This window comes from Lissotriton helveticus, chromosome 11 (genome assembly GCF_964261635.1).
Source record: "Lissotriton helveticus chromosome 11, aLisHel1.1, whole genome shotgun sequence".
NCBI classification, from domain to species: Eukaryota; Metazoa; Chordata; class Amphibia; order Caudata; family Salamandridae; genus Lissotriton; species Lissotriton helveticus.
Genome location: NC_136072.1, coordinates 807,029,629 through 807,054,487, shown reverse-complemented (window position 1 = coordinate 807,054,487; position 24,859 = coordinate 807,029,629). Strand labels below are relative to the sequence as shown.

The following is a 24,859-nucleotide window of genomic DNA, read 5'->3' as shown; positions in this document are numbered from 1 at the left end:
GTGTTCTAAATTTTCATGAGCTAATTGAACGTATGCATGGATTCATTTGCACCATTGGGACTGCTCTTGTTTTTGGTGCAAATTCCGCTAGTATGAAAAACGGCCCTAGTTGTAATTTTTCAGGAGTAGACATGTTTAAATGAATACATGCACAATTATACCAGGGGGAGTCACTAACTTATGGTTTTGTGTGTGTTCACCTACTTCATTTACTTTAGAAATACACCTCAACCATTGGTGTATATTTGTGGAATTCAGCCATACTGCCAAAATGTCCGCATTCACAAATGCCATTGGCAAAGGCAACAGATTCCCAATCTCGACTGTGCCTTTATTTAAGCAGGAGGCTTTCTTATACTCCCTCGTTGATCTTAGATGAATAAAAACAGAGGTCTCTTAACCTCTCTATGCCTCCTTCCTTTTTCATGTCTTTTAAATGTGATTACGCCTTCAACCTATGCTCCAGCAACTTATGTAACTTTGTAACTATGTTCTGAAACTATGTTCTTCCTCATGTAAAGGTAAGGGGGCCTTCAAGGGATATATTTCAGGAGAACAATCAATTATACAATGTCAATTATGGAGAAATTAATTCACCAAATGTGTAAATCATGTAATCAAAATATAAACACATTAAAACATATAAACATATAAACAACAAAACACAGAGGTGTATATAAAAAGAATTTTATCAAAAAGTTCATTAAATGAACTTTTTGATAAAATTCTTTTTATATACACCTCTGTGTTTTGTTGTTTATATGTTTATATGTTTTAATGTGTTTATATTTTGATTACATGATTTACACATTTGGTGAATTAATTTCTCCATAATTGACATTGTATAATTGATTGTTCTCCTGAAATATATCCCTTGAAGGCCCCCTTACCTTTTCATTTAATTACCCAAGCCCTCAAGGGTGTAACTGGGTTGCTCACCTCTTTGAATCATTCTTCCTCATGTAAAGCGCTCTGATACCTTCGGGTCTAGCCAGTGCTATATAAAACTTTTCAAATAAATAAATAAATAAACCTCTAGACTTTTTTTCAAGCGTGTGCCCCTGTTATGTAGCAGCTTGCACTGCCCCCTTCATGTCTGGCCACTGTACAAGACACAACTCTGAATGTCGGAGCTAAACTAACTGAGCTGTTTCATTTATCTCCTCTTTATCGGGCTTATGTACCTCCCCACTAGAACCCATCTTGTATCTAAGCGCTCTAGCAGAATGATGCAGGGCTCTTACGAAGACAAAGGAAGAAAGGCGGGCAGAGGTTTGAAATATTAAACGCCAGTTCTAGACGTACTGCAATAGAGATGTGTGCACCTGTGAATATTTTAGAAAAGTTTGGCTTTATTTTTCAATAATTTCCAAATATTACTGCTCCTTGAAATGGCTAGTAGTGTGGCCGAGGTGCCTAACTGTTCAGGGTTTCAGATTATTCAGGCTCTGTCTTCACCTGTGATAAAAGCCATCAACTCAGCTGGCAATGACGTCAGCTGCATGCCACTACCTCAAAAGCCACTACATAGTCTTTGGCCTTTACTTCCACTTAACATTGCAGAAATAGGGAAGATTTACTATTGTAATTCTAGAACTAGGACTTTGGACATTAGAGTAACGTTGTGCTCCATGTATCGTCCCCACTAAAGTATTGGTGATATGAAGTAATGGCAGTAAAGAGGTTGTAGAGGGGCAGTAGTGGAAATGTGCCTCTTCCCATTACCTTAACTTTCCCTTAGTACTGAGGTTTCTATGAGGCGAGGTAAGATAGCAGACTCAAGGTAACACCACTAGGTGGCGGCAAATAACAAGGAAAGGCCTAAGACAACTGTATTTTTCCTCTTGTAAGGGTAGCATTTCAGGGGCAAACCTTTGTCCGCAGCTTCTAGCATATTTGCATTGTTCCTACTTCCCATACTTCTCTAAATACAGGCATAAGGTTTTGCAAATGAGTTTAGCTGAGCTCTGGTTTTCCAGTTTACAAATTGTTGTAGTCATGTTTTCCCCAAAAAATCACCACTCGAAATCCAGCCCACCATACTGCTGACCATTTGTTCATCTACAACCAGTGTAGTCATTCCTGCTGCAATTCATGGCGTCTATTAACTTTACAAGCATCTCTCCCAGACCACTAAGGGGCACATGCATCAAAGGTTTTTGCGATCGCAAACTGTGCGATTCCCAAAAATCGTCCATTTGCAAATTGGCCTTTGGAGATCCATGAAAGTATTTCCTATGCACAATTTAAGAATTCCTAAATTGTGATTGCATTTAAGGAATCACAATTTGCGATTCCTTACGTGCAATGCTAGAAGCACTTTCAAAAAGCGATTTCGCTATTTGGGACTGCAAATTACAGACAAATCAAACTTGTCTGTAATTTGCAAATGCATTTTTTAAAGTTTTAGGTTACACACACACACATGCCCTTGGTGCATGTGTGTGCGCATCATGGGTGCACATCACAATTTCAGCAAAAAGATTGCGATACGTGGTTGGGTAGCGTCTTGCGCAGAACCAGTAAGAGTAAAAAGAACAGATTAATAGTGATAAATGCTCTAGGGAACACAAAGGCAACGACCATTAACGTGCCAGAATCATTCTTCTGTGAAGACAGAAGAAAAATAGTTGAGAACAAACTTAATTCCCGAGCAATCAAATACAGTATTTAAAGAAAGATGTCAATCCAAAGAGAGTCCTTCAAATTATATCATTCAAGAAAAGTCTTTATTTTCTTTATGTGTAGATTTGGGTTCACAAATTTCAAACGATGATCCTGCGTAGTTGAAATCATCCAAAGTAGCCAAACAGCCAAACAGCCAACACGTGTTTCGTCTTGGGATCAAATCACCCAATGACTTCCTCAGGGCTACAATAACAGAAAAGAAAGTGCCACATAAGTTGTACTCAGTATACATCTAACAATAGCGATTAGAGCTATAGTTAAGACCCAATTAGTAAAGGTTATGGTCAATTAGTAGACTGAAAACATCAAATGAGCACACACCAAATAAATATTATAAGTGAAATAAAAGTGTGGACAGAACGGAAAGCTGAAGGTGAGAAGGAAAGTGCAAATAGTTTTTAAAAATCACCAGAATAATCAAAAAAAGATAAGTTAAACGCCATTGATCACCATGAAGCAAAGTTGTCTAATTCTATAGCTTATACCAAGGCTATAGAATTTGCCTACATGGAAGTTTTATTAGTGCAACATATGAGTGATTTAGATTTCTCATCCAAAATCTAATAAAGCCCATAGCCATTGATGAGTGTACAGAATGGATCAGTCATAAATGTATATAAGACTCACCCAGAAACTCCTATCATAATCTCATCAAAAATGGCTTCACTGTGTTAGTATACGGTCCCATATAATGATGGTTTTCTGAGAAAAAGAGGAAGAAATGCAACGAACAATAAGATACATGGTAACCAATATGGTAATTGATAATTCGGTAGATGGCCTCATTATGCCCGAAATCAGATCTGTTTTCCAACATGAGATACAATGTATCAGTATACGATCCCATATAGTGATGGTATACTGAGAGAAAGAAACGCAGCGAACAGTGACATACATAGAGACCAATATGGTAATTGATAATACGGTTGATGGCCTCATTACATCAAACGCCAGATCTATTTTCTGTCATGAGATAATATTAGTCCTATATTTATATATGTTTAAGCTATGTTTCCGCATAATCGAGAGCCAAAAGGGGCGGAGGGAGCATCAACAGAGTGTACTTCCCATATACATATGTTAAATCACAGAAGCAAGTATCTCAAAGTGATAGTTTAGTATCGTCATATATATAACGTTCCAAGTAACGTCGAATCGAAGCCAAATAAAAGGTTTCTGTAATGAAGCAACACATAAGAAATATAAATATTTAGTATTAAAAAACATCTTGCACCACGTGTAATGATGCTGGTTAAAATGTTTATCCTTATAGCAGAATATCTAACCAAATATATTTTACCTTAAGTTGGACTAATAATTCAGGTCTAATCGGTAGTCAGAACAAGGGTCACTTAGGTCTAAAATAAAATGAGAATATATTTAGACCATCATAACAATAGGAAGGCGGATAGGTTTAAAACATCCGATCACTTTAATTATCAGTATGCCTCCCTCTTGGTGAGTTCTGCTACGACTCCCAGTTATAAACAACAACGCGACCCCATCTGGGAGATTATCACGCCCGGCCTATATATTTACCTTGGAAGGACTGGAAATACAGGTCCAAAGTTATGAGTTGATATAAAATTCTAGATCTAAAATAAAATTTGAGAAAGTATAGATCAAATTACAAAAGGTCTATTTACAATGATAAATGTCCAATATTCAAACGGAATCGGCATATTTATTTAAATACATGGGCATACTCCAGAGATAGACCCTGTCTAAAGAGACGACAGTATCGCCACACAAACACCTAATGGCACGTTCTTTTTATTTTAAACAACATTTTTTAAAGTTTTTTAAAAGCCAAAGATTCCTAACGCAATCATAGGGCAAAAGGTGGAGGAATGAGATTGACGTAATTCTGACAATGCTGGCGTACAAGTATCGAAAAAAAGACCAGATTAATGGAAGTAATCATTTAGTCCCTCACGTATCCGCGATCGAGATCCCGTCATTAATTCTAGTCCTTACCACGTCCCGGAGAGTGCTCCCGCCATCATTCGAACACCATCAATTAGTGAGACGAGTACCTGAAAGCACTGGTTTAAAAGGTGATTGCTCCGCTCTTGGTATCCAGTGTATGAATATCAAAAACGGACTATCGTATGTGATGTATCAAGGAGAGAGGGGACGATGAAAACCACCGCCATCTTGGAACAGTATATTGGCGATCTTTCTGTCGAATAGTTACGTGCAGGGACCGAATTAAATTCCCTTATATACGCACAACCTAACTTCACAAGTCTTGTCGAATAAAAAAAAGAAAAGAAATTATTGCGAAAATATATTTATTTCATAAGTTATTTAAGGGTTTTATTCAAAACGGAGAAAATCTCATTATTGTAAATCGACTTTAACCTATTATTCTATCATCAATGATTCATTTCTCGGGTCTGGTTAAGTTATATATTCTATGCCAAAAACGTAAAGTGGTAATTATATTTACCACTATAAATAAGTATGGGGTAAGTCTAAGTGCAGGAATTTCTTATACGTACTATTTAACAACCAGAAGAATTTCGTATAGACCTTACACTGAGTCTAATATTAATCCACTATGTCTTAGTGAATATAGATCAAGGAGTAATCGTGTATTTCCTAAGGATTGAGATATGTTATTTGTATAGGGGAAAGCACACCATAAGAAAGAAATAAAATAAAGAGTGAGAGGGTAAAGGGAAAAGAAAACCCAAGTACTATGTAGGCACAGTATTGTATAGCACTATAATCATAATACATAGCTAACTGTAAAAGTCCCAACAAACACAATTTCAGGGTTGCAACAGGGTGTCATTTTGACACCCTTGTACCTTTGAAATTGCATGAGCGATTTGCGAGTACCTACTGCAATGCAATCTCCTATTCATTCCTATGTGCCTGTAGGCCCATAGGAATGAATTGGAAGGCAGAGTGGGCTAAAGAACGTTGATGGATTAAACCCAGATCTTTTGACTGGGTGTGAGTGTTTGATTGGCTCAGATTCTCCATCCATCACCACCCCCTTTTGTACCACTTTGTTCGCCAATAGTTGGCAGGGTATGCTCAGACGTGAGTCCCTTGCTCACTTTGCCACTGGATTCAAGCAAGCCTGGCTGAAGACGGCTGAAATGCCAGAAACCGGTCCTAGGAAGGTTGTTTCCGGTCCAGGGAAGGCATGGCTTGGCAGTTCGGGCTGGACTGTTCCCATGAGGCACAGGGTCAGACTGATTTGCATATGGCCATGTCTGAACTGGGGTGGCAGAGTGGGCTAAAGAACGTTGATGGATTAAACCCAGATCTTTTGACTGGGTGTGAGTGTTTGATTGGTTCAGATTCTCCATCCATCACCACCCCCTTTTGTACCGCCAAGTACTATGTAGGCACAGTATTGTATAGCACTATAATCATAATACATAGCTAACTGTAAAAGTCCTAACAAACACAATTTCAGGGTTGCAACAGGGTGTCATTTTGACACCCTTGTACCCTTGAAATTGCATGAGCGATTTGTGAGTACCTACTGCAATGCAATCTCCCATTCATTCCTATGTGCATGTAGGCCCATAGGAATGAATTGGAAGGCATTCCTTAATCGCAATTAAGGAATCGCAAAAGCCTACCTTGATGCATGTGCCAGTAAATCCTCAACCAACCACCTTGTCGTCTCCGCGGGTAAGTTTGATGTGCTGCTTATCTGCATTCGTCCATTCAAGAAAATCACCCACCCAAGCTTGAATCTCCGGCGCCATTGGCACCTTCCGTCAGATGGCAATTGATCATCGTGCCAGAATAACCCAAGCCTCAGCATCAGGGCTGGCATTTTCGGTACGCTACTCCGCATGAGTGCTCCCAGCATGCAAAGTTTCACCGATCTCATCCAGGTAACCCGAACTACATGAGAAAGTATAGGGAAAACTTCTCTCCAAAAGTCCACGAGCCAGGTGCAGGAGCATTTCATATGCAAAAAGTCGGAGGAAGACTGGCCGCATCGGCCGCACTTGGCCAGAGGTGTGGGATATATTTTAGTGGGATTCTTAGGGGTTTTATAGGTTTGATGCACAAAGTTAAACAGAATAAGCTTGAAATGGCTGTTGGGCCGGACTTGCACGCATACCCTCCAACACCCTGATTCTGGCAACTTTTCCAGGCAATCAGCATGTTACCTATCCAGGTGCCAGACTGGCAGTAGTTGGCATCGAGCGGTTCCCTGTGAGGCTGGAAGGGTGAGGGCTGGTTTTACAGCAGTGGGGTTGGTTTTGCAGCTGCAATATCGGCCACCCAGTAACAAAAGCAGCGGTGCTTCATGGTTGCGCCCCCTTCCCCCAGGGGCAGGTCTAACAAAACTGCCAGGACTGCTTTGAGTTCTCAGTCCTGCCATGTCCTTGACACATGTTGTCTCCCCCTTTTATCTGGGAGGAGGGCCACCAGCAGGTGTGTTGTGAGTCTCATGAAGCCTTCTAAACCCACAAGCTGTGTCATCACGGCATGATCCTGCGGCTCCTCCAGGAATGATATCCAGAGGCCTCACTGTATAAGCCAGGATACTATATGCAGGAATTGTCCAAGCCCTCCCCAAACAGCTGTTGACCATGCTCAAAGGAGAGGAACCCTATTATTAAGGGATATATACCATCACGATCGCAGGTCACTTTCCGGAAGGCTTGGTCCCTGAAGGATTCATTAGTAAGGAGTCACCTAGATAAAGCCAGACCTAGGGTGGGAACATTATCTGACATAAAGGGCTTCTTTCCGTGCAGTAGGTGTAAGGCGTGTGCAGGCAGCAAACGGGTTTAAACATACAGTTTGCCAGGACCAGTAAGAACGAAGGCTATTAAGAAATTTATTACATGCAGCACACCCTACGCTGTCTACTGTCTGGTCTGCCCTTGCGGCCTACGTTATATAGGCAGTACGATCCATCAGTTGAAGATTAGGATTCTTGAGCACTTAAGGGCAATTGATAAGGCTGACCCCGCTTACCCCTTCGCGAGACACTTTGCATAATTACATCAGAGCGATAGGGGTAAACTCCAGTACTTTGGACTGTATCACGTCCCTAATGACATCAGAGGGGGCGACAGGCTGAAACAACTTAGACGCCTAGAATCCAGGCATATAATTGAGATGATGACTAAGTTTCCAATGGGTTTGAACAGTGGGGAGGAGCTGGCGGTGCATCTGGGGAAGTGATGGTAATTTCCTTTACTCTGGAACATCAACCGCTCCCACATGTAATAACATCAGTCATTGGTACTGTTCTTCAAAGGATATGAGAAAAGAAAAAAGCAGATCTGAATTTGAATATGCCCAATGTGTCTAATGATAGGATGGATCTTGTAAAATGTCAAATGTATACTGTGTGTTTTGGAGTTTGGGTCTTAGGACCTACTATATGGTTTGATATTTGAAGTCTTGGAATTCCAGAATTAGGGGTCTTGAGCTGAGAACTTCAACTTTAACTTTAACAAACGTGTGTGGGGCTATTACCTATAAAGCCACACACCACTCGGCGAGTGGTGTGTGGCTTTATAAGTAATAGCCCCATCCAGCTTTTTAATTAGATAATTCTGCACGAAAGAACAGAATAAAGGTCGTATGAACGTGCAGTTTATCTTTTATATATATATTTTTTGTCTGTGTGTTACATTGTTTGTATTGTATGTTTTACACACGTTTGTTCCACTGCACTTTTGTCTGTATTTACACATTTATGTTTGTTTGGACACCTTTCTTTTAAAGCTTGATGACTGCCGATGATGAGAACAGGGCAACTCTAGTGAGTACCTACCAGGTTCCCCGTTGGTGGTTCGCCCGTGAGGGGTCATCTAGCTTGCACACATTTTTTCACTTTATACACTGTGGAGTATTGGTGTTATGACTGTCTGATAAGGAACCGTGGCTTATTTTAAATTTGGCATGATTTTGATGTACTCTTTTCCTTGTGAACCTTTGGGATAGGGGAGGCATTTGAAAAGAAGACAACTTTCTTTGAAATGTTGTACATCAATTAAAGGAATTAAGAATAGTGCCTCAATTGGACCAGGTCATTAAATTGTGAATGACTTTGTGAGTGGTGGGCGACCTGGGTTCCTTTTCTTCCCTCTATGATCCTTTTTGTGTTGATTACCCTACATAATTGGCCAAACGGCTGGGGCTACCACACCTGTATCACTTAAGCTTAGCCCCTGTGGGAAGAACGCTGGGTCCCTTGCACTTGTTCTCCTTGTGGACTTCTTGCTTGCTTAATGCGTTTACCTCTGTACTTTTCACTCCCTCTCCCTTCATGGCTACCATGCAATCTGCAGTGTGGTCAATCCCCACTGCAATGTCAATAGCTTGCTTTAGGTCTGGATTGGCAACTAGGAGCCTTTCTTGTATTTTGGTGTTGTTGGTGCACCTTACCAATTGGTCCCTAATGAGTGAGTCTTGCAGGGTCTCAGATTTGCACGTGTTGGCCAGACTTTTAAGGGCTGCAATATACGTTTTCATTTTCTCATTCTTCCCCTGTACCCTTGAAAGTAATTTGTGTCTTTCCAACACTACATTTATAGTTTTACCAAAATGTGTTTCTAATCTACTAACTGCTGCTAGGTATACATTCTCATCATCATCACAGTCCTCCTCTGCCTCTGCTGACATATTATCACATGTTTCGCGTCCTTCAATTCCTAGGTTATTAAGTAAAGTATGTAGCTTTCGCAATGCTGATATTTTTTCACCTCCTATTGCTATAAGATAGGATTCCAAAAGTCCAAACCATTGCTTCCACGGTAGCTGCGACTCTCCCACTTCGTTGAGGAAGGGGGTGGTTGTGACATGTTTGTGATTGCCATTTTATCAGTGTGAAGCCCAGTGATATCCTCAGAGCTGAAATAGTTAACTGTGGTAGGTGCCCTCCGTTGAAGTGCACCTCCCCCCTGGAGAAGACCCTATAGGGAAGAGTACAAGGTGTTAATTAATGCAAAAGTCCAGCCGTGCCTGTCAGCGTGTAACAGCTGACAAGCATGGTGGTCAGTCAGCTGTGCCTGTCAGCGTTAGAGAGAAAGCCAGCGAACTCTGCGCTCATTGGGTGAAAAAACAGGAAAGTCTCAAGAGAGCTGTGCCTGTCAGCGAGGGATGGGACAGGCTTAAAAACAACAATGTTAAAAAGGTTAACACCTTTGATGCGTGAAAACCCGCCTCAGGAAACCTTGCACGCCACATAAACTGTGGGAAATGCAGTGAAGAAAGGGTTAAGCTTCAGGGCTAAACTCAGAGGGAAGCATTTATTGTTAGCAGCGCCGCCTCAGTAGATGAAAGGGGATGTTGCACCGCCCCCTCAAGGTGTGGGAAAGTGCGGTGATGAAAGGGTTAAGCTCTGAGTTTACCGCTGAGGGAGGCAGCGCCGCCTCGGTCGATGACGCACCCAACCGGAAGACAGCAGCGCTCGACCACCGTCGTGAGGTACCTCCGCGCTCGCTGGGACACTCTCATGTGAGCCTCCCCCGGGGCCTATGCCCACAAGGGCTGTGACACCAGGCAAAAAGTGCCGCCCCCCAGTGAGCCTCTCACCGTCGTGAGGTAACTCCGCTCTAGCTGGGGCCCTCTCTTGTGATCCTCCCCCGGGGCTGCTGCTCACAAGGGTTGCGGCACCAGGCAAAATGTGCCCCCCTGCAAACCTCTCAACTGCGCGGGCACTGGCTGGGGCTGCCGGTCACTTCTGAAAATTTCCCTCACGCTGGTGCTTTGAGCTGGGGCACAACGCTAAGGCTGCCCCTACCTGTAATATATCAGCAGCTGTTTCTTCCCCTCACCAATCCTTTCATAGTCAAAGACACCAGTGATCACCATCTGCCAGGCGACCGGGCTCGCTTTCCATGTCAGAGTTCCTCATCTGTGACAGGTTGCCGCTCCGCCGCGTCTTTGGTAAAGCTGGGCAGGAGGACGACCCGATGCTCTGGATGGCTGCAGGATTGTAGGAAGAAGTCAACTCCCAGATACCAGTATGCGTGTTGAGAACTGATAAGAAGTGCTGAGATACCCAATGATTCAAGTAGCTTGGAGCAGAGATTCGATCAGCAGCATCGGGTAAGGTAGAACCTTTTAAAATTACTTGCTGTCACTGGAGTACGTATAGGGGGTGATGGTGTACCATCCCCACACGGTTGTGTGTCGCCGGTGTTGCAAAGAAGAGACGTACAAGTGAATTATTAGGAGTCTTTTTTATTCAGTCATAACACCATCACAGGTTCCAGTCAGCTGGAGTCAGCTGTGGAATGTTCACACATTCTTGCCTGGGCAGGACCATGGGCTGGAAGGGCAGAGAGGTGGCGGGGTATACCAAGTGGGATTACAACAATGAGGCCTAACTATGAAGTCTCTTGGAGTAGCCTCACACATCAAATTTAAGATGTAATCATATATAATAAGTCAACATGTTGCTTAGAACCTTAACAGGGATTCCTGAGCTTTCTTTTCTGGGGCCAATGAAATTTGAGTATGGTTTTAATATTTACCTGTTTATTTCCAAACCCCATTTGTGAATCACTTAGTACCCTTCTTGCCTGTGCTTTGGTGCAGCTGGGACTGGTCTGGAGCAGGCTCGTCTGGAGATCCCTAAACTATGTCAGCAAGGCCCTGAATACTGGTGCCAGAGTGACGAGACAGCCTCATTATGCATGAAAGAAGATTTCTGCATGGAGCTCTGGCTGAATGCTCTTACTGAGGTAAGTGTTTCATAAAGCGATAATCTCCTTGACATTTTTTTCTGTTGGTACTTGGGTTGACTTTAACTATATGTCAGATAATTTTAATTATTACAAAATAATGATACACGCTAGTGATTCTACCTTCATGCTGACTTACCTCACAGCGCTGTAGGAAACCAAGGTCACAGTGGCTGAGGCTTCGAGGAACTGGAATCTGACACTGGCCGAGCAAACTTCATCCGGTTTAGGGAGCACCATCACAATCATAAGCGCAACACACTCCTCCTGGAAGCAGTATGGGAATTGGCGGCAGCGAACCATTCTAAACACGGACGATTACAACACACATAACCAAATTATATGCTTAAAATCAGCACATTAACCACATCCACACAGCTCAATGAGACAGAATCCTCAACACTTGAGTGTGAATGTTCTTGAACTCCTACAGTGATGCAAGTGTATGAGGATGAAAATAGACAACTATACAAGCAAATCTGTTGCAAACCCACTTCTCGGGGGCAGACCCAGGTGGAGGAATGAGACACAGCATATGCTCTTCAGAGAATAGGAGAATGGATAGATGTCTCTCGTGCTTCACCACAACAAGTAACTCTCATATAGATATGAAATGTTAGGAGTGAGACAGCCCTGAGAGTAACTCTTATCTACAGGGGAGCATTGTATATAGGCATGGATCCCCATTCTGGCACCTGGAGACAGTAGAAGCGCACAGTTGTTGTTTTCACATAAAAGGTTATTAATTATGCACAATTCGACACAAAAAGTTTATGTATCAGGATGGCGGTAATTATCACGATAATCTCAGCAGTCATGTTACGAAATAAGGTATATATGAGAAATACTTCAAATATTGAACACTCCTGCTCTCTGTTCATTAGAGCAGTCTAGTCCCTACCTAATATTTACACGTTTATCATCAAGCTTGTGGTTATTACATTGGTTGAATAGTTATTACAATTCTTAAACTATTACTATAACAAGCCACTCAAGTATCCCGCATACCTCAGAAAGCTGTTGGCTCCGCAGCCAGATAGCAGTGCTTCAGGCATCAGCTATGAAAGTAAATGTGATCTTGCACTCACTGTTAACATTACCATTCCCAAAAATAATTTTCTAGGCCGTAAGCGTGACACACGCAAACACACACACGAGCACACACAGTAAAGAGTTAATGCTCTCATGCTGGCATACAATCAGGCCTGACTTGTATGTAACATGTATGCATTACCAGGAACGCCCTGCCACACATGACAAATCAATGTAACAGTACTTAGCATTTTAGCATGTGCTACAGAGCCGCATTCTGCTCTGTTCCCCATTGCCCACACTATGGTCCTACTGGGGGGCATGATCAGCTGCTGCACATGATTGTTTAAATTGATGTTTTAACATATGCTTTCTCTGCGTTACTTCTAAAATGTCAGGGAGCCTAACTGCAGACAACCCAATTGCCATGTGAGCTCTAATGTAATCTGAGAAGTATAATTTTCTTTTAAATTCACCTTTGTTAAAAAAAAGCAACTTCCTATTAACCCACTCAGGCCCCTGCCCTATTGACTCTTGCATTGTGCTCACAAAATAAGTAACTGAGTGACACACTGGAAGGCCTCTGTTTTGATAAAAATGGTACCCAATCAATCAATTAATCAATTAGGTTTTTTTGAAAGCGCGCTACTCACCCGTGAGGGTGTGAAGAAGCTGGGGAGTGGGGGGGGGGGGCAGCTTCAGTCTAAACTCACTTTATTATTATTGTTTTATTGAAAAAGAATATAGGAACATCCTATTATCATAGCAAGACAAACTTTTAGGCAATTTACCTAGATTTTCTTCTGTGTAGTGTCCATAATATGACCCAACAGGCTCTGCCCCTCTTGTCCAACCACCAACTTCTAACAAGTTGTTACTCAATTTCCTGGAATTTGGGGATTGCTGATTTTAGATTTCATGTCTGTCATTCTCCTAGCAATTGGAAGGTTTTCTGCCACATTTAGTGCAACTTTGAAATTTGTGACATGTCCTGCCTACTGTCAGTTGGTCTTATGGTGCACAAATATATCAAATATCAGAGGAGCCCTTAAAGCTTGTGGCAGGCTTCTTGTTGGTAAAGGTATGGAATGGCTACTTCCTGATCATTAAATTATACTTAATTTTGAAAAAATTGAAAATATATTTTCAAATTGAAAATGTGTAAAACTGAAAAGAGATTAAATGTTATCAAGCAAAAAACAAGAACTACCTTTGCTCTTGTTGTCTATTTGTTATCACTCAGGACCCACGGTTATTCACTGTTACCCTCTATAATTCTAGATGTAATAATGATGGCTCCCTATTTTCCATTATTACTGCTTTTTGCAGATAAATAGAGACAGAAAACCATTTATTTTCATATCTGATTTTTTTTTAAATGTGGATAAATACAGAAATAGGATTGCTTTTTGAGTTATTCTAAATACTGTCTGCCTTGACTACCAGGCCAATAGCTGTATGGATTGATAGGTAAGAAGTTAAAAAGAAAGGATTTTTAGAAAAGAGGCTTAAACAGCGGTAGATATGCACAAGGGTGATACTGAAATTAGCATATTTTCATGTAAGTCCATTGATTTATCGTCTGCTGGTGTTCATAGCATTCAAACCTGACAGACATTTAAGCATTAGTAAGGATTTATCGGTTAAATAAATGTGGAAATATACTAATTTCAGTTACATTTTTCACAAAACCCAAAATAAATATGGATAAATACAGATAAGATTAGCAAAAAATAAATATGGATAAATACAGATGGAACTGTAAAAAAAAAAAAGCATAATCCCTGGAGCCCTCGAAATAATTAACATTCTATTCAGGATTACAGTAAACTATTGATTCCAAACTAAAGTGGAGCTAAAGAAAACCATTTTCACTGTTCCCTGTCCATCTTCAATATTTCCTCTACCCAAGGTTTCTTAGCTGCTTGCTTCTTGTTATATTGTGGGGGATTCCTACGAGTGGAGTGTAGGGTTGCTCCTTTCAACTTCACTTTGCACCTCCTTTATCTGTTTAACTGTTTTAATTTACTTACCTTTTCACTGAATCCCCACTGTCTGGGATCCAAAGTAGTGGAGGCGCAGTTTCAGGCTGATTGTGATAGAGCGAATCGGGTCAGCACGGTCAAAGTCTTTACTTTCTAACTTGGCCAAATTATGCCATGTTTTAGGTGTCAGAGCACATACACTCAAGAGTGAGCAGCAGTGCCTTAGTACACAGAGCTAAGGTTGTGCGAGTTCAAGTACGAGGATGACCAGCCCTCAAAACATGGGGGGACCGAGCAAAAAAGGGCATGTTCTCACACATTTGTAATTTGTGGACCTGGTTTTCCATGCCTTGGCATTTCTCCAGCAAATGTAATTAGCCAAGAGTCGTTGTAGTGGAATTTTTCATTTCAGAGTTTTATCAGTTTGACATAGGCCTGTGAAGCAACACTGCTTATAGCGACAACCAACTTCATAGCAGCATTTCTATTTCCCTTTATTTTACTTATGCCATTTATAAAAGAGACCAACCTAACGCAGAAAAGTCAGCCCTGCTGCGAAGCTACTAGGTCTCATACTCTATGGAAGAAAACATCTCCAGATTCATTTTCTGATAGTGAAAATACAATTTTATTGAGTTTATTAGATATTTCCATCACTCTATTTCCCTCTTTTCTCCAACTTTACTAGCCGTGTAGAAGTACTGTCTGGCATGGGTTTCAATTGGCTTTGCCAGCTTTTTAGAATTACCAATCTGACTTGTACTAACTCTACTATCACTGCCCATCGAGTCTCCAAAAACAGCCCCAGAATGCCACTGATTTTTCCTTCTCCTACCAAACCTATTAAAGCCACTGGCATGATATACAGCTGATTTTTTTCCCAGTCCTGGAGACCTCTGATTGACACCAACCTGACAGAACTGACTCTGTCCCAAAAACCCAGAATTGTTGAGCCCCCAAGACAACATATACCTGAATTCTCCTGCTTGCACAACATTTGAGAGGCACCCTAGTGTCATGTGACTGACTCTACCCCAGGCTTAAAGGGCTTTCAGTAGCAGCATCCGGCGGGGAAAGCTCTCAGTTTCCCTGTAGACTGGTCGGCCTAGTGGGCAGTGAAAGCAGCGCCCCAACCCAGTCCTGGGTCTGTAGAATGAACTTTTATGCACTATTAATATTATTTCATTTGCCCCAGGCGCTGATTGGCTCCGGTGCTGAAGAGTATGCCGAAGGTCTGAAGGAATGGAAGAGGAAAGATGGAACACACCCGCTGCGTAGTCACTGGGGAGGGCTGTGCACTGCCTGCAAATCTGTATTCGACTTTTTGAAAAGACACGTGGCTAATGATCAGAACGATGTGAGTTTTAAAGCATGAGGCTGTCCGCGAAGTCCCCAAGTCCCCTCAAAAGCCCCGCTGTAGGAGCGCCTGAATGTATCCCATCCCTGAGTCACGCAGGCCTCGGGTGACTGGCCCTGTATTCCTGTGGACGCAGCACAAGGATTTTTGTGGGGTTTGGAAAGACACTTTTCAACTTTTTTTGTGTGAACTCCTTTCTGAAAGTTTGTTTGACATCATGAGGGTTTTGATTAGTAGTAAAATTACGAACAGAGAGCCCTAAACATGTCCTGCCCAGGGCCCCAAAAGTTGTTAAAACAATACTGGTTGCATGTGTGTGTCCAGCCTTCGCAGTGACTGGCTCAATAGCCATGTTCCGACCCTGTCAGCCATACAGCCCTGTAGGATATAGGTCATATGTTCTGTACCCCAGGACCTTGGGCTCATACAGTCTAAGAAGGCTGGCTCTGTTCACCTATATCTACCCAGGAGCAGCCTTGTTCCAGAGGTGGCTTTGTAACCCAGCGCCAGTCACTTCATCAATTCAGCCCAGGGTCTGCCTCCCTTCTCTTAATCTTAGCCCTATCCCTTTCAGTGTGCAATAAATCAAATTCATATTTCACAAATTAACACATGCATGTGATTAAACCCACCTTTTGTTTTCTGTCTCCTTGTTCATCCGACTCCCCCTCACCTGCTGCAGTCAGAGATCAGTAGAGCACTGGACATCGCGTGCGACTCGTTTTCTTTTTTCATTAGGTGGCCCTGCAGATGGTTGCTCAAGATATACAGAAAGGCGATTATGAAGGCTTTCGAGGAACACAAGGATGCAGCGTCAATGTGTGCTAGCCTGCGCCTGTGCAGGAGAGCATCATTCAGGAACCTTAGAAGTGATTCTCCTCCAGGAGTCACAGGTGGGTTACTCAAAACATTGAGCAGGTGGGTAGAGACACAAGTCGATGTCTCTGAGGGAACAGGTGCCTGTGCTCTTTGGCTCAATTTCTAGGCATGCCAACAACAACTTAAGGATGATGACAGAGGTAGGTGCCATGTGCACAAGTATCTACTCAGTTGCCGTAAGCACTACAAAACCCTCTGGGTTCTGATGACATTCTCAAACCGCTTGACTTTTGGCCATGTGGCTTATGAAGGGCTATAAGGGGGATGAAAAAAGTAAGGTTTCTATATATGGGGCGTGGCCTATATAATTATGAGCATGGCTTAAACTTGTGAACTAATTTTCTGTGTGCTCCCCAACGGTATTTTGGTTCCTCTCTAAGCTTTCTGTTATTGCATCCAGATATACATCACAACAACTACATGCACCTAAAACCAGCCAGGGTTATTGGCTTCGTCAATGGTTGGTAGCTGTTGAAATTAAACGACTAATTGATATTGAAAATAACAATAGTAACACATAACATTTTTATATCAACGAAAACATATAAAGATACAATATTTTTAACCACTAGATCAGTGAAAACGATATTAAAAGCATCATTATTATTTCCAACTATATTACTTCAAACAACGACATTCTTGTCAACTATATTTGTGCATCATGATATTAGTGTGTCCCGATATTTAATTCATGATATTTCTGTGTCCCGATATTTTTCAACCAAATTTTGCCCAAACACTGGTTGAGATGCTGTGCCAGTGCAGCTACTATGTCCAACTTTTGCTCTTATAAATAATATGGGGTTTTGGTTAAATGAATGTTATAATTCCAGAACCGCTGTGTTTGAATGGATCAATGTGCTTCTCTGTGAAAGGGCATAACCCAGGGGTGAAATGCTGAACCCCCTAAAAGACACATGTATAGGCTTTAGGGAGGGATACTACTAAGGCGATATTCACAAATTGCATTTTGAAGTATGTGAAGTAGTACTACTCACGTACTTCAAAATCCTAGTATCATATGCAGAGATCTCCTTAAAGGCGGCGAAGATCTCTGCACACGTAAGGCTATGATTTACGTATAAATGCAGACTTGACCAGGGGGAGTTGTAGAAGCATTGGGAACTAATTACTTGAAAATAGGAGGAGTTTGGGGAAGCAAAGTTTATGGAGGGACATGTAAATAAAAACACACACCCATAAAAGAGTAAGGCTACTGCTATTACAGACTACACTTCCAAAGCTACTACAGTCTAAAAACAAGGTGTGAATATACTGCAGCCTAGCATTGAGCTAGGCCTAGCACCACAGATGGCCACTCTCAGGTACTGCAACACACTCCCATAGAAACGAATGCAGTCAGGGGCTTGAAATATAACACCACGGGAAATAATGTGCAATAAATAAGGTATTTTGACTTTTAAATGTAAAGAATATTTATTAGTCTTAAAAATGATATACATTTATGATGAAATTTTCTGAAATGTAAATTGTTAAAATAAGCACACATGAAATAATATCATGGAATAAAACATGAATGCTTATGTGTAGAGGCTTCATCTCCCATAAATCCTGGCTCAACTCCCCACACTCAACAAAGGTAATAAGCATATGCAGGCTGAGGAACTAAAATACGCCAAGTGGGGGTCATTAACTGACCAATTTTTAGTGCACAAACCAGTCAGGAAGCTTGAACCTTTTTTAGATTCAATCAAAACACCCAGTGATAGAACGCTTTTTTTAAAGCTGAGGTATGGGACACTTCCACTGATTGATTTTACAAAGAGTTGGAAACATTCTTTGTCCCATCAAGCGTTCTGTCCAGGATGTGCAAACCCCAAAGAGTCCTTGGCGCACTTTTTGTTTGCGTGTAGTGCTTACAGAGGGGTTAGGAAAAGATGGTTAAAACCTGTATGTAGAGAATTGGGAGTTAGGCAGTACAGGATGGCCTTACGCATCCTAACAACGGATACAACTTCTCTGCTGATTGTCTGTGGGGTTGCAAAGTGCTTGGGGAAGGCCTGGCAGATTCGCTCAAAGATGCTACAGAACAAAATGAGATAAAAAATTAAGGGGCAAGGAGTCTGGTTGCATCAGTTTTCATGTCACAGCACTTTATGATCCTGGATTATTGTATATATTGGCTTTTTAATGTATTTATTGGCTGTATTTTGGGTCTATGAATTTTATTCTTTTATGATGAAATTGTTATCTACTTTCTGATAACTTTTATCGAATAAAGTATTGAACATGCATATTACACTCTACTCATCTGCATATAGTATTTAAACCCATATTGCACAGGGAACTGCAAATAATGGGAAATATTTCCCCATTACCTGTGAAATATGGATCCCAAAGATGACCAAGATGGCGGCGAGTTGGAGAGGAACATGAGGAATGAGCTCCCAGGCTGGGGATTGCTTTTGGTGAAACTCCCTGCGATACCCGCTCACACATGCTCCCATTGCAACAAGGAGGAACCGTAAAAGGAGGAACCGTAAAACTCTACTCTCCGTTCTTGACTTCGAGGAATTTGCGGGGACGGTCTGGATAGGCGAGGCTTGATTCAAGTTGACAAGGAGAAGAGTGGGAGAGATGGAGCGAGGCTGGAGTCAAGGTCTGCCCTGGGCAAGGGGCTGGTTCTTGGTGAAAAAAAAAAAAGAAAGGTGTAAATAAAAGGGAAAATCTTGTCGCTGAGATCCTAAGCATTGGTTCACAGCGGGTACTGGGGAGATCGGGTCGTGGTTCCCCCCACCCCCGCTCCCAACGCACAACACCTGATGGAGAGAAGGTGCTCATTTGACTCTTCTCTCTCTGATAAATGCGGTTGCCGTTGCTTGGGTGCAGGCTGAAAAAGTACGGGAAGAAGGACCAGAAGAGACGCAGCGGTGCACAGCACCTAGGCCATATCGGGAGGGCAGGAGTCACCACTCTGTCTGTGTGGCTATGTTGGCGGGTCCGCCCACGGTAGGGCTTGTGAACCGGAGAATGGGTACGTTGGTGGTTGGTGGATGATTTAGGATCCTCAGTCTTGATCGCTACCATAGGCATTTTTGTGGGGTTTGCTCTAGGGGAGACTTTTCATTTTCACCAACAAGACAATTGAAACAATAAGAATGACCAGTCAACGGGTATGATTGGAATTGCGCCCCGCTTGTAATAGACACAGAAAGAGGACGAAGTTTATTGTGAGGTTGGGTGAGAGAAATCAAAAAAGGACTATGTTTAAGGGAGGTAGGAGAAGAGAAAATGAAAGAGGACAGGAAGATAAGGAAACAGACAAAGGACACATTTTATCCAAACCTTGGATAAAAATAGATGATGTTTTAGGGCTTCGAATATAGTTAGGATGATCCAGTATAATTAATCGAACGCATAAATAATTTAAATAAAGAATTTATGAAGAGCGTCACTAGTTAATTGAATTATATAATTAGATTAAATTTAAAAAAATGAATAGTGTCACTAGGGATTTATGATGCAAATCCATAAACAAAATAGCAACACATATGAGTACAATTCTCGAGTAAATTAAGGAGGTTTGTTTAATGTAAACAGTTGGTCATGATTTGATACTTGTTTAAGGGCTGCCGTGCTTTATGCTAAGGACAGTGATTAACGTCTGAGATAATAGCACCAACCGCTGCACACCCAAGGTAGTTTTTACGCCCTATTATCCGGCCTTGAACATTAGTCTCAGTCAAGGTGTTTGAGGTAACCTCTAAGCAGCAATAGTACATTCTAAATACACAATGATAGGGTCAAATCTGTTACCTGTAGCAAGCAACTCTCCCTCTATATCATACCCTTCCAAGCTCTCTAGGAATGCAACCAAAACCTTTAAATACAACTTGCTCAGGAAGAACCCTGAAACACTCATCTCAAATCCCTCCTTTAATTCTAAAAACGGTGTAATCATTGCAGACTTAATTTTCTTCACCAGATCTCCGGCCAAATGGTGCACTGCGATCTCTAACCTGCTATACGTTAAGGAGTCAAAAAACATCCCAAACAGCACTAAATTGCTTATAACACCATCTACAAATGCTAGGGAGACACTGAATATGTCATTCTACAAAAATGGCACAGTACTCGTGCGAGAGGAGAACACAGATCTGGAAGTATTTGAGGATTATTTTTACAGCTTAAAAGATCATTTTCATAACATACCTCAGGTAAACCACCACCAGGGCAACACGACAAACACTATCAACCACTCTCCTCGGAGTGCTCAGGTTATAAGTGAATGGGGTACTAATCAGGATAGTTATCATACACAAACCCCAAGTACTAGTGATCAGGAGAGTCAGCAACCTTGGCAGCACCCATCTACCCCCAGTACAAGTCACAACTCAAGGCCAGGCTACATAGCCATGAATCCGTTACTGGGCATACACAAAACAGTTAGTACTAATACTCCAGAATCAAACCAAGCATATTCTAGAATGCCGTCCATTCTTCAAATGCTGGGAATAAACACCCTTACAACTGTTCAAAGAGCTGATCTTGGGGATGAAGCATCTATCAACCAGAACCTTAGGAGGACATGAGCAACACCCCTAATAATTCAGGGCTAGTCCTTTAGTCTAAAACATAATGACACATAGAGCTAATGTTATCCACAAGCCTGTTGATTCTGAAACAGCCAGCTTACCGTTCCACAGTACAGAGATCACACTACACAATCCTCATCTATCGCCTCCTTTGAATAAGGAGTTAGAAAGTCTCATTGCTCAGACAGATAGGTTAGCTATGGATTTATTAAACGCCACTAAGAACATGAAGAATTTTTTTAACTCTCTCGGAAAGCTATCTCTCCAAAACTATCCACATTCAAAATGCAGTTAACACACTCCTCATTAATCATCATAATTCGACCTCCCTGCCTTTGTCTAATAGGATTTATCATCCTTGTAAGTTCCTTACATACCTGACGGACATTAAAACACATTAATTTCTAGGATGTATGACAGTACAAGGCATGCTTTTACCACGTATGCCTTTACAACGCGGTTTTTACAACGCAAACCTTTACAATGCATAGCGCTTTGGGGTGCTGGATAGTAAATATTTTAATTTACTATTCCAACTCCAGTCCCCGTGGACACTATGGAAGGTGTTGGACAGTAAATTAAACGTATTCCCTATCCTAGAGCGCCCCCCAGCGCAATGCGTTGTAATGGTTTGCGTTGTAAAAGTTGCGTCGTAAAGGCACTGCGTGGTAAAAGTTGCGTTGTAAAGGATGTTTCCCTCATTTCTACCATCCAATGACACAACACCCACTTTCACTGCTAATATAATTGATCAGAAAATTAAAATTGTCCCAATTAATGTTAACAGAACAACTCAATCAAATGGCAGGCAGCTAAACCCCAGTAACCTGAAAGAAATAAAGAGAATCCAAGTGGGGCAGGACACTAACCGAGACAACCCTCTTAAATCGATTTCTTGCCTTTTACTTAATTGCCTTTCAGCAGTAAAACATGTGGCTGACATTGCAGACCTAAAATTGAACCATAACATACACGTGGCTATTCTAACAGAATCGTGGCTCACTGAATCCTCTTCACCGAGCCTTGACTTACTTGTGCCACCAAAGTACAACATTGTAAGACTAGGCAATCAATCAATCAATCAAAGCATTTATATAGCGCACTACTCACCCGGAGGGTCTCAAGGCGCTGGGGGGAGGGGGTCCGCTACCGCTCGAACAGCCAGGTCTTGAGCTGCTTCCTGAAGGCGAGGTGGTCCTGGGTCAGGCGGAGGTGGGTCGGGAGGGAGTTCCAAGTCTTGGCGGCCAGGTAGGAGAAGGACCTTCCTCCTGTGGTGGCTCTTCGGATGCGGGGGACGGCGGCGAGGGCGTGGCTGGTCGATCGAAGCTGGCGTTTGGGAGCGTAGAAGTTGAGGCGGCTGTTTAGGTATCCTGGGCCTTGGTTGTGTAGGGCTTTGTGTGCGTGGGTGAGGAGCCGGAAGGTGATTCTTTTGTTGACCGGGAGCCAGTGCAGATCTCTCAGGTGTCCGGATATGTGGCTAAACAAAACGGGTGGAGGGGTGGCTTGTATCCACAGATCGGACATAGTCATCTCCAAAGGGCTCACAGACCCCATGGAATCTTGTGAATACCTCATGTGCTCATTAAGATCTTTGAACAATCAACTCTACAAATTGCACACGTTCTGCAACCCCCACTTCATAGACCAGCTAATCCCACTACAGCAAATTCTGATCCTCACTCTGTTGACATTTTCCTTGGAGACTTCAATATGCATTAGAATGACCTCAAGGACAATCAGATCAAAATTCTTAAAGAATTCCTAGCTGTTCATGATCTAAGGCAAGTGTGTGCCCTCCCAACTCACTGTAACTGCTTAATTTTAGATTGGATCATCTCCAAAGAAAACGTGGTGGGATCAATTTCAATTATATCTTATGACTGGTCAGATCACTGCATCATCAATTTCCAAATACCTTACAGAAAGAAGAAAACAGTGTCACAATTTGTCAAATCCAAGCAGTGGATTAGAGACAATAAAGTCCTGAACATGGAGAGTCTGTCAGCGTATACCGCCTTCTGAAATGGAAAACGTCAGTGATCTTACGGACCATTACAATCTTACGATGTCAAAATGAATTGATAATATAACTCCTCTAAAAAAGAATACAGATTAGGGATAAAAATCCATGGTTCAACGGTTCTCTGAATGAAGAAAAGCGGATTCTCAGACTTTCTGAACGGAAGTGGAGACAACACACATCATGCCACCATCTAACACAGTTAAGGAAGACCAGGAAAGCATACAATAAAAGCGTTCTTAATTCAAAACGAGAATTTTTTGAGAAGTTAATTGGATAGCGCAAAGAACAGTCCAAGAAAGCTTTTCGAATTGCTAAAAGATCAATCAAACAAGCAGGCCAAATCCTCACTTCTAACAAATAAATCTGAATTGAGCTGCGATTAATTCTCATCATTTTTAACAGCTAAAGCCAGTTCACTGGAGAGTGAACTCTTGAATACCACCAACATAACCTTTAATTCAAGGAGTACACTAGAGGAGTAGCCAGCACTCACAGCACTAGCACGCCTAAAATAATGTGCAATGGTCAACATTCAAACTATTCGACCAGGAGAACATAGCCAACATTATAATAACTTTGAAACTGTCTAAACATTACAATGACATCTTCCTACAAAATGCTGGCCCTCATTCAATCACAAGGTCATACCAATTTGGACTAAGATAATTAATGCTTCGGTTGTACAAGGATCTGTTCCAGAATGTCTAAAAACGGGCCAAGTCATCCCTCTATTGAAAAAACCCACTGAGAACCCTTTGGATCCTAACAATGTTCGGCTGGTAACAAACTTTTACTTACTGGCCAAAGTTCTTGAAAATGTGCCCATCATCAATTGGGACAACACATTGTAGACTTTAAGTTACTAAACGATTGCCAATCGGGGTTCCGACCAGATCAGTAGGGAAACTGCTATTCAGCATATAATGGATGATGCTCTTCTCGCTCCTGACCATAATGAAACTTGTCTCCTTGTCCATTTAGAACTATAATCTGCTTTTGACACTGTGAATCATGCCAAACTTTTAGACCATCTGAAAAACAGAATGGGTCTATAAGGAACAGTCTTAAATTGGTTCTATTCCTTCTTAGAGAACAGATCTCAGAGATTCTTGGTGAACCACAAGCTATCGCCGACTGCCTCAATTGAAATTGGAGTTCCTCAAGAATCAACCCTATCACCTTCCCTTTTCTATCTATACATTGAGCCATTAACAAAAGTACTACAACACGCTAACATTTCTTTCCACATGTATGAAGACGACACTCAGCTGTATATGAAGATTACATCATAGGAAGAGATCCTCATAATGAACTAAGCTCTTCAGACTGTTCTCAATCTTAACCCACAAAAAACATAGGGGCATATTAGCAAGACTTGCGATATTTATCGCTGCCTATCGCTGAATATTTTAGCTGAGAAAGCATGCTATTAGCAACGTTTATCTCCACTGTGATAAAATATCCAGTGATAGCTGTGAAATGCCTGAATATCGCTGGAAATCCAATGATATTCACGCATTAACGCCATGGTGAGCTTAGCCTGATAATCCACCTCCCATTAGTGAATAAAGGTAAATCAGGTTTCAAGCAGGTGTTAATTTCTAGCGATAATTGCGCTTAGCGTGACTTTTGTTATCACTTCACCTACG

The 24,859-nt window shown here is 41.8% G+C and overlaps 1 protein-coding gene and 1 long non-coding RNA gene across 3 annotated transcripts in view; one reads left to right on the top strand and one right to left on the bottom strand.

The window, feature by feature from the left end:
• LOC144791993 (prosaposin-like) overlaps nucleotides 1-24,859 on the top strand; it is a 128,295-nt gene that overhangs the window by 2,410 nt on the left and 101,026 nt on the right. For both annotated transcript variants that reach the window (XM_078666862.1, XM_078666861.1), the window contains exons 2-4: nucleotides 11,233-11,378; nucleotides 15,591-15,752; nucleotides 16,435-16,645. In XM_078666862.1, the coding sequence (XP_078522988.1) occupies nucleotides 11,233-11,378; nucleotides 15,591-15,752; nucleotides 16,435-16,645 (519 nt within the window). The remainder of the gene's footprint in view (nucleotides 1-11,232; nucleotides 11,379-15,590; nucleotides 15,753-16,434; nucleotides 16,646-24,859) is intronic.
• On the bottom strand, nucleotides 4,228-16,489 carry LOC144791994 (uncharacterized). The gene is made up of 3 exons (XR_013602498.1): nucleotides 16,385-16,489; nucleotides 11,518-11,682; nucleotides 4,228-4,283 (listed from the first exon to the last, which is right to left on the bottom strand). It is a non-coding gene; the product is annotated as an uncharacterized LOC144791994 (long non-coding RNA).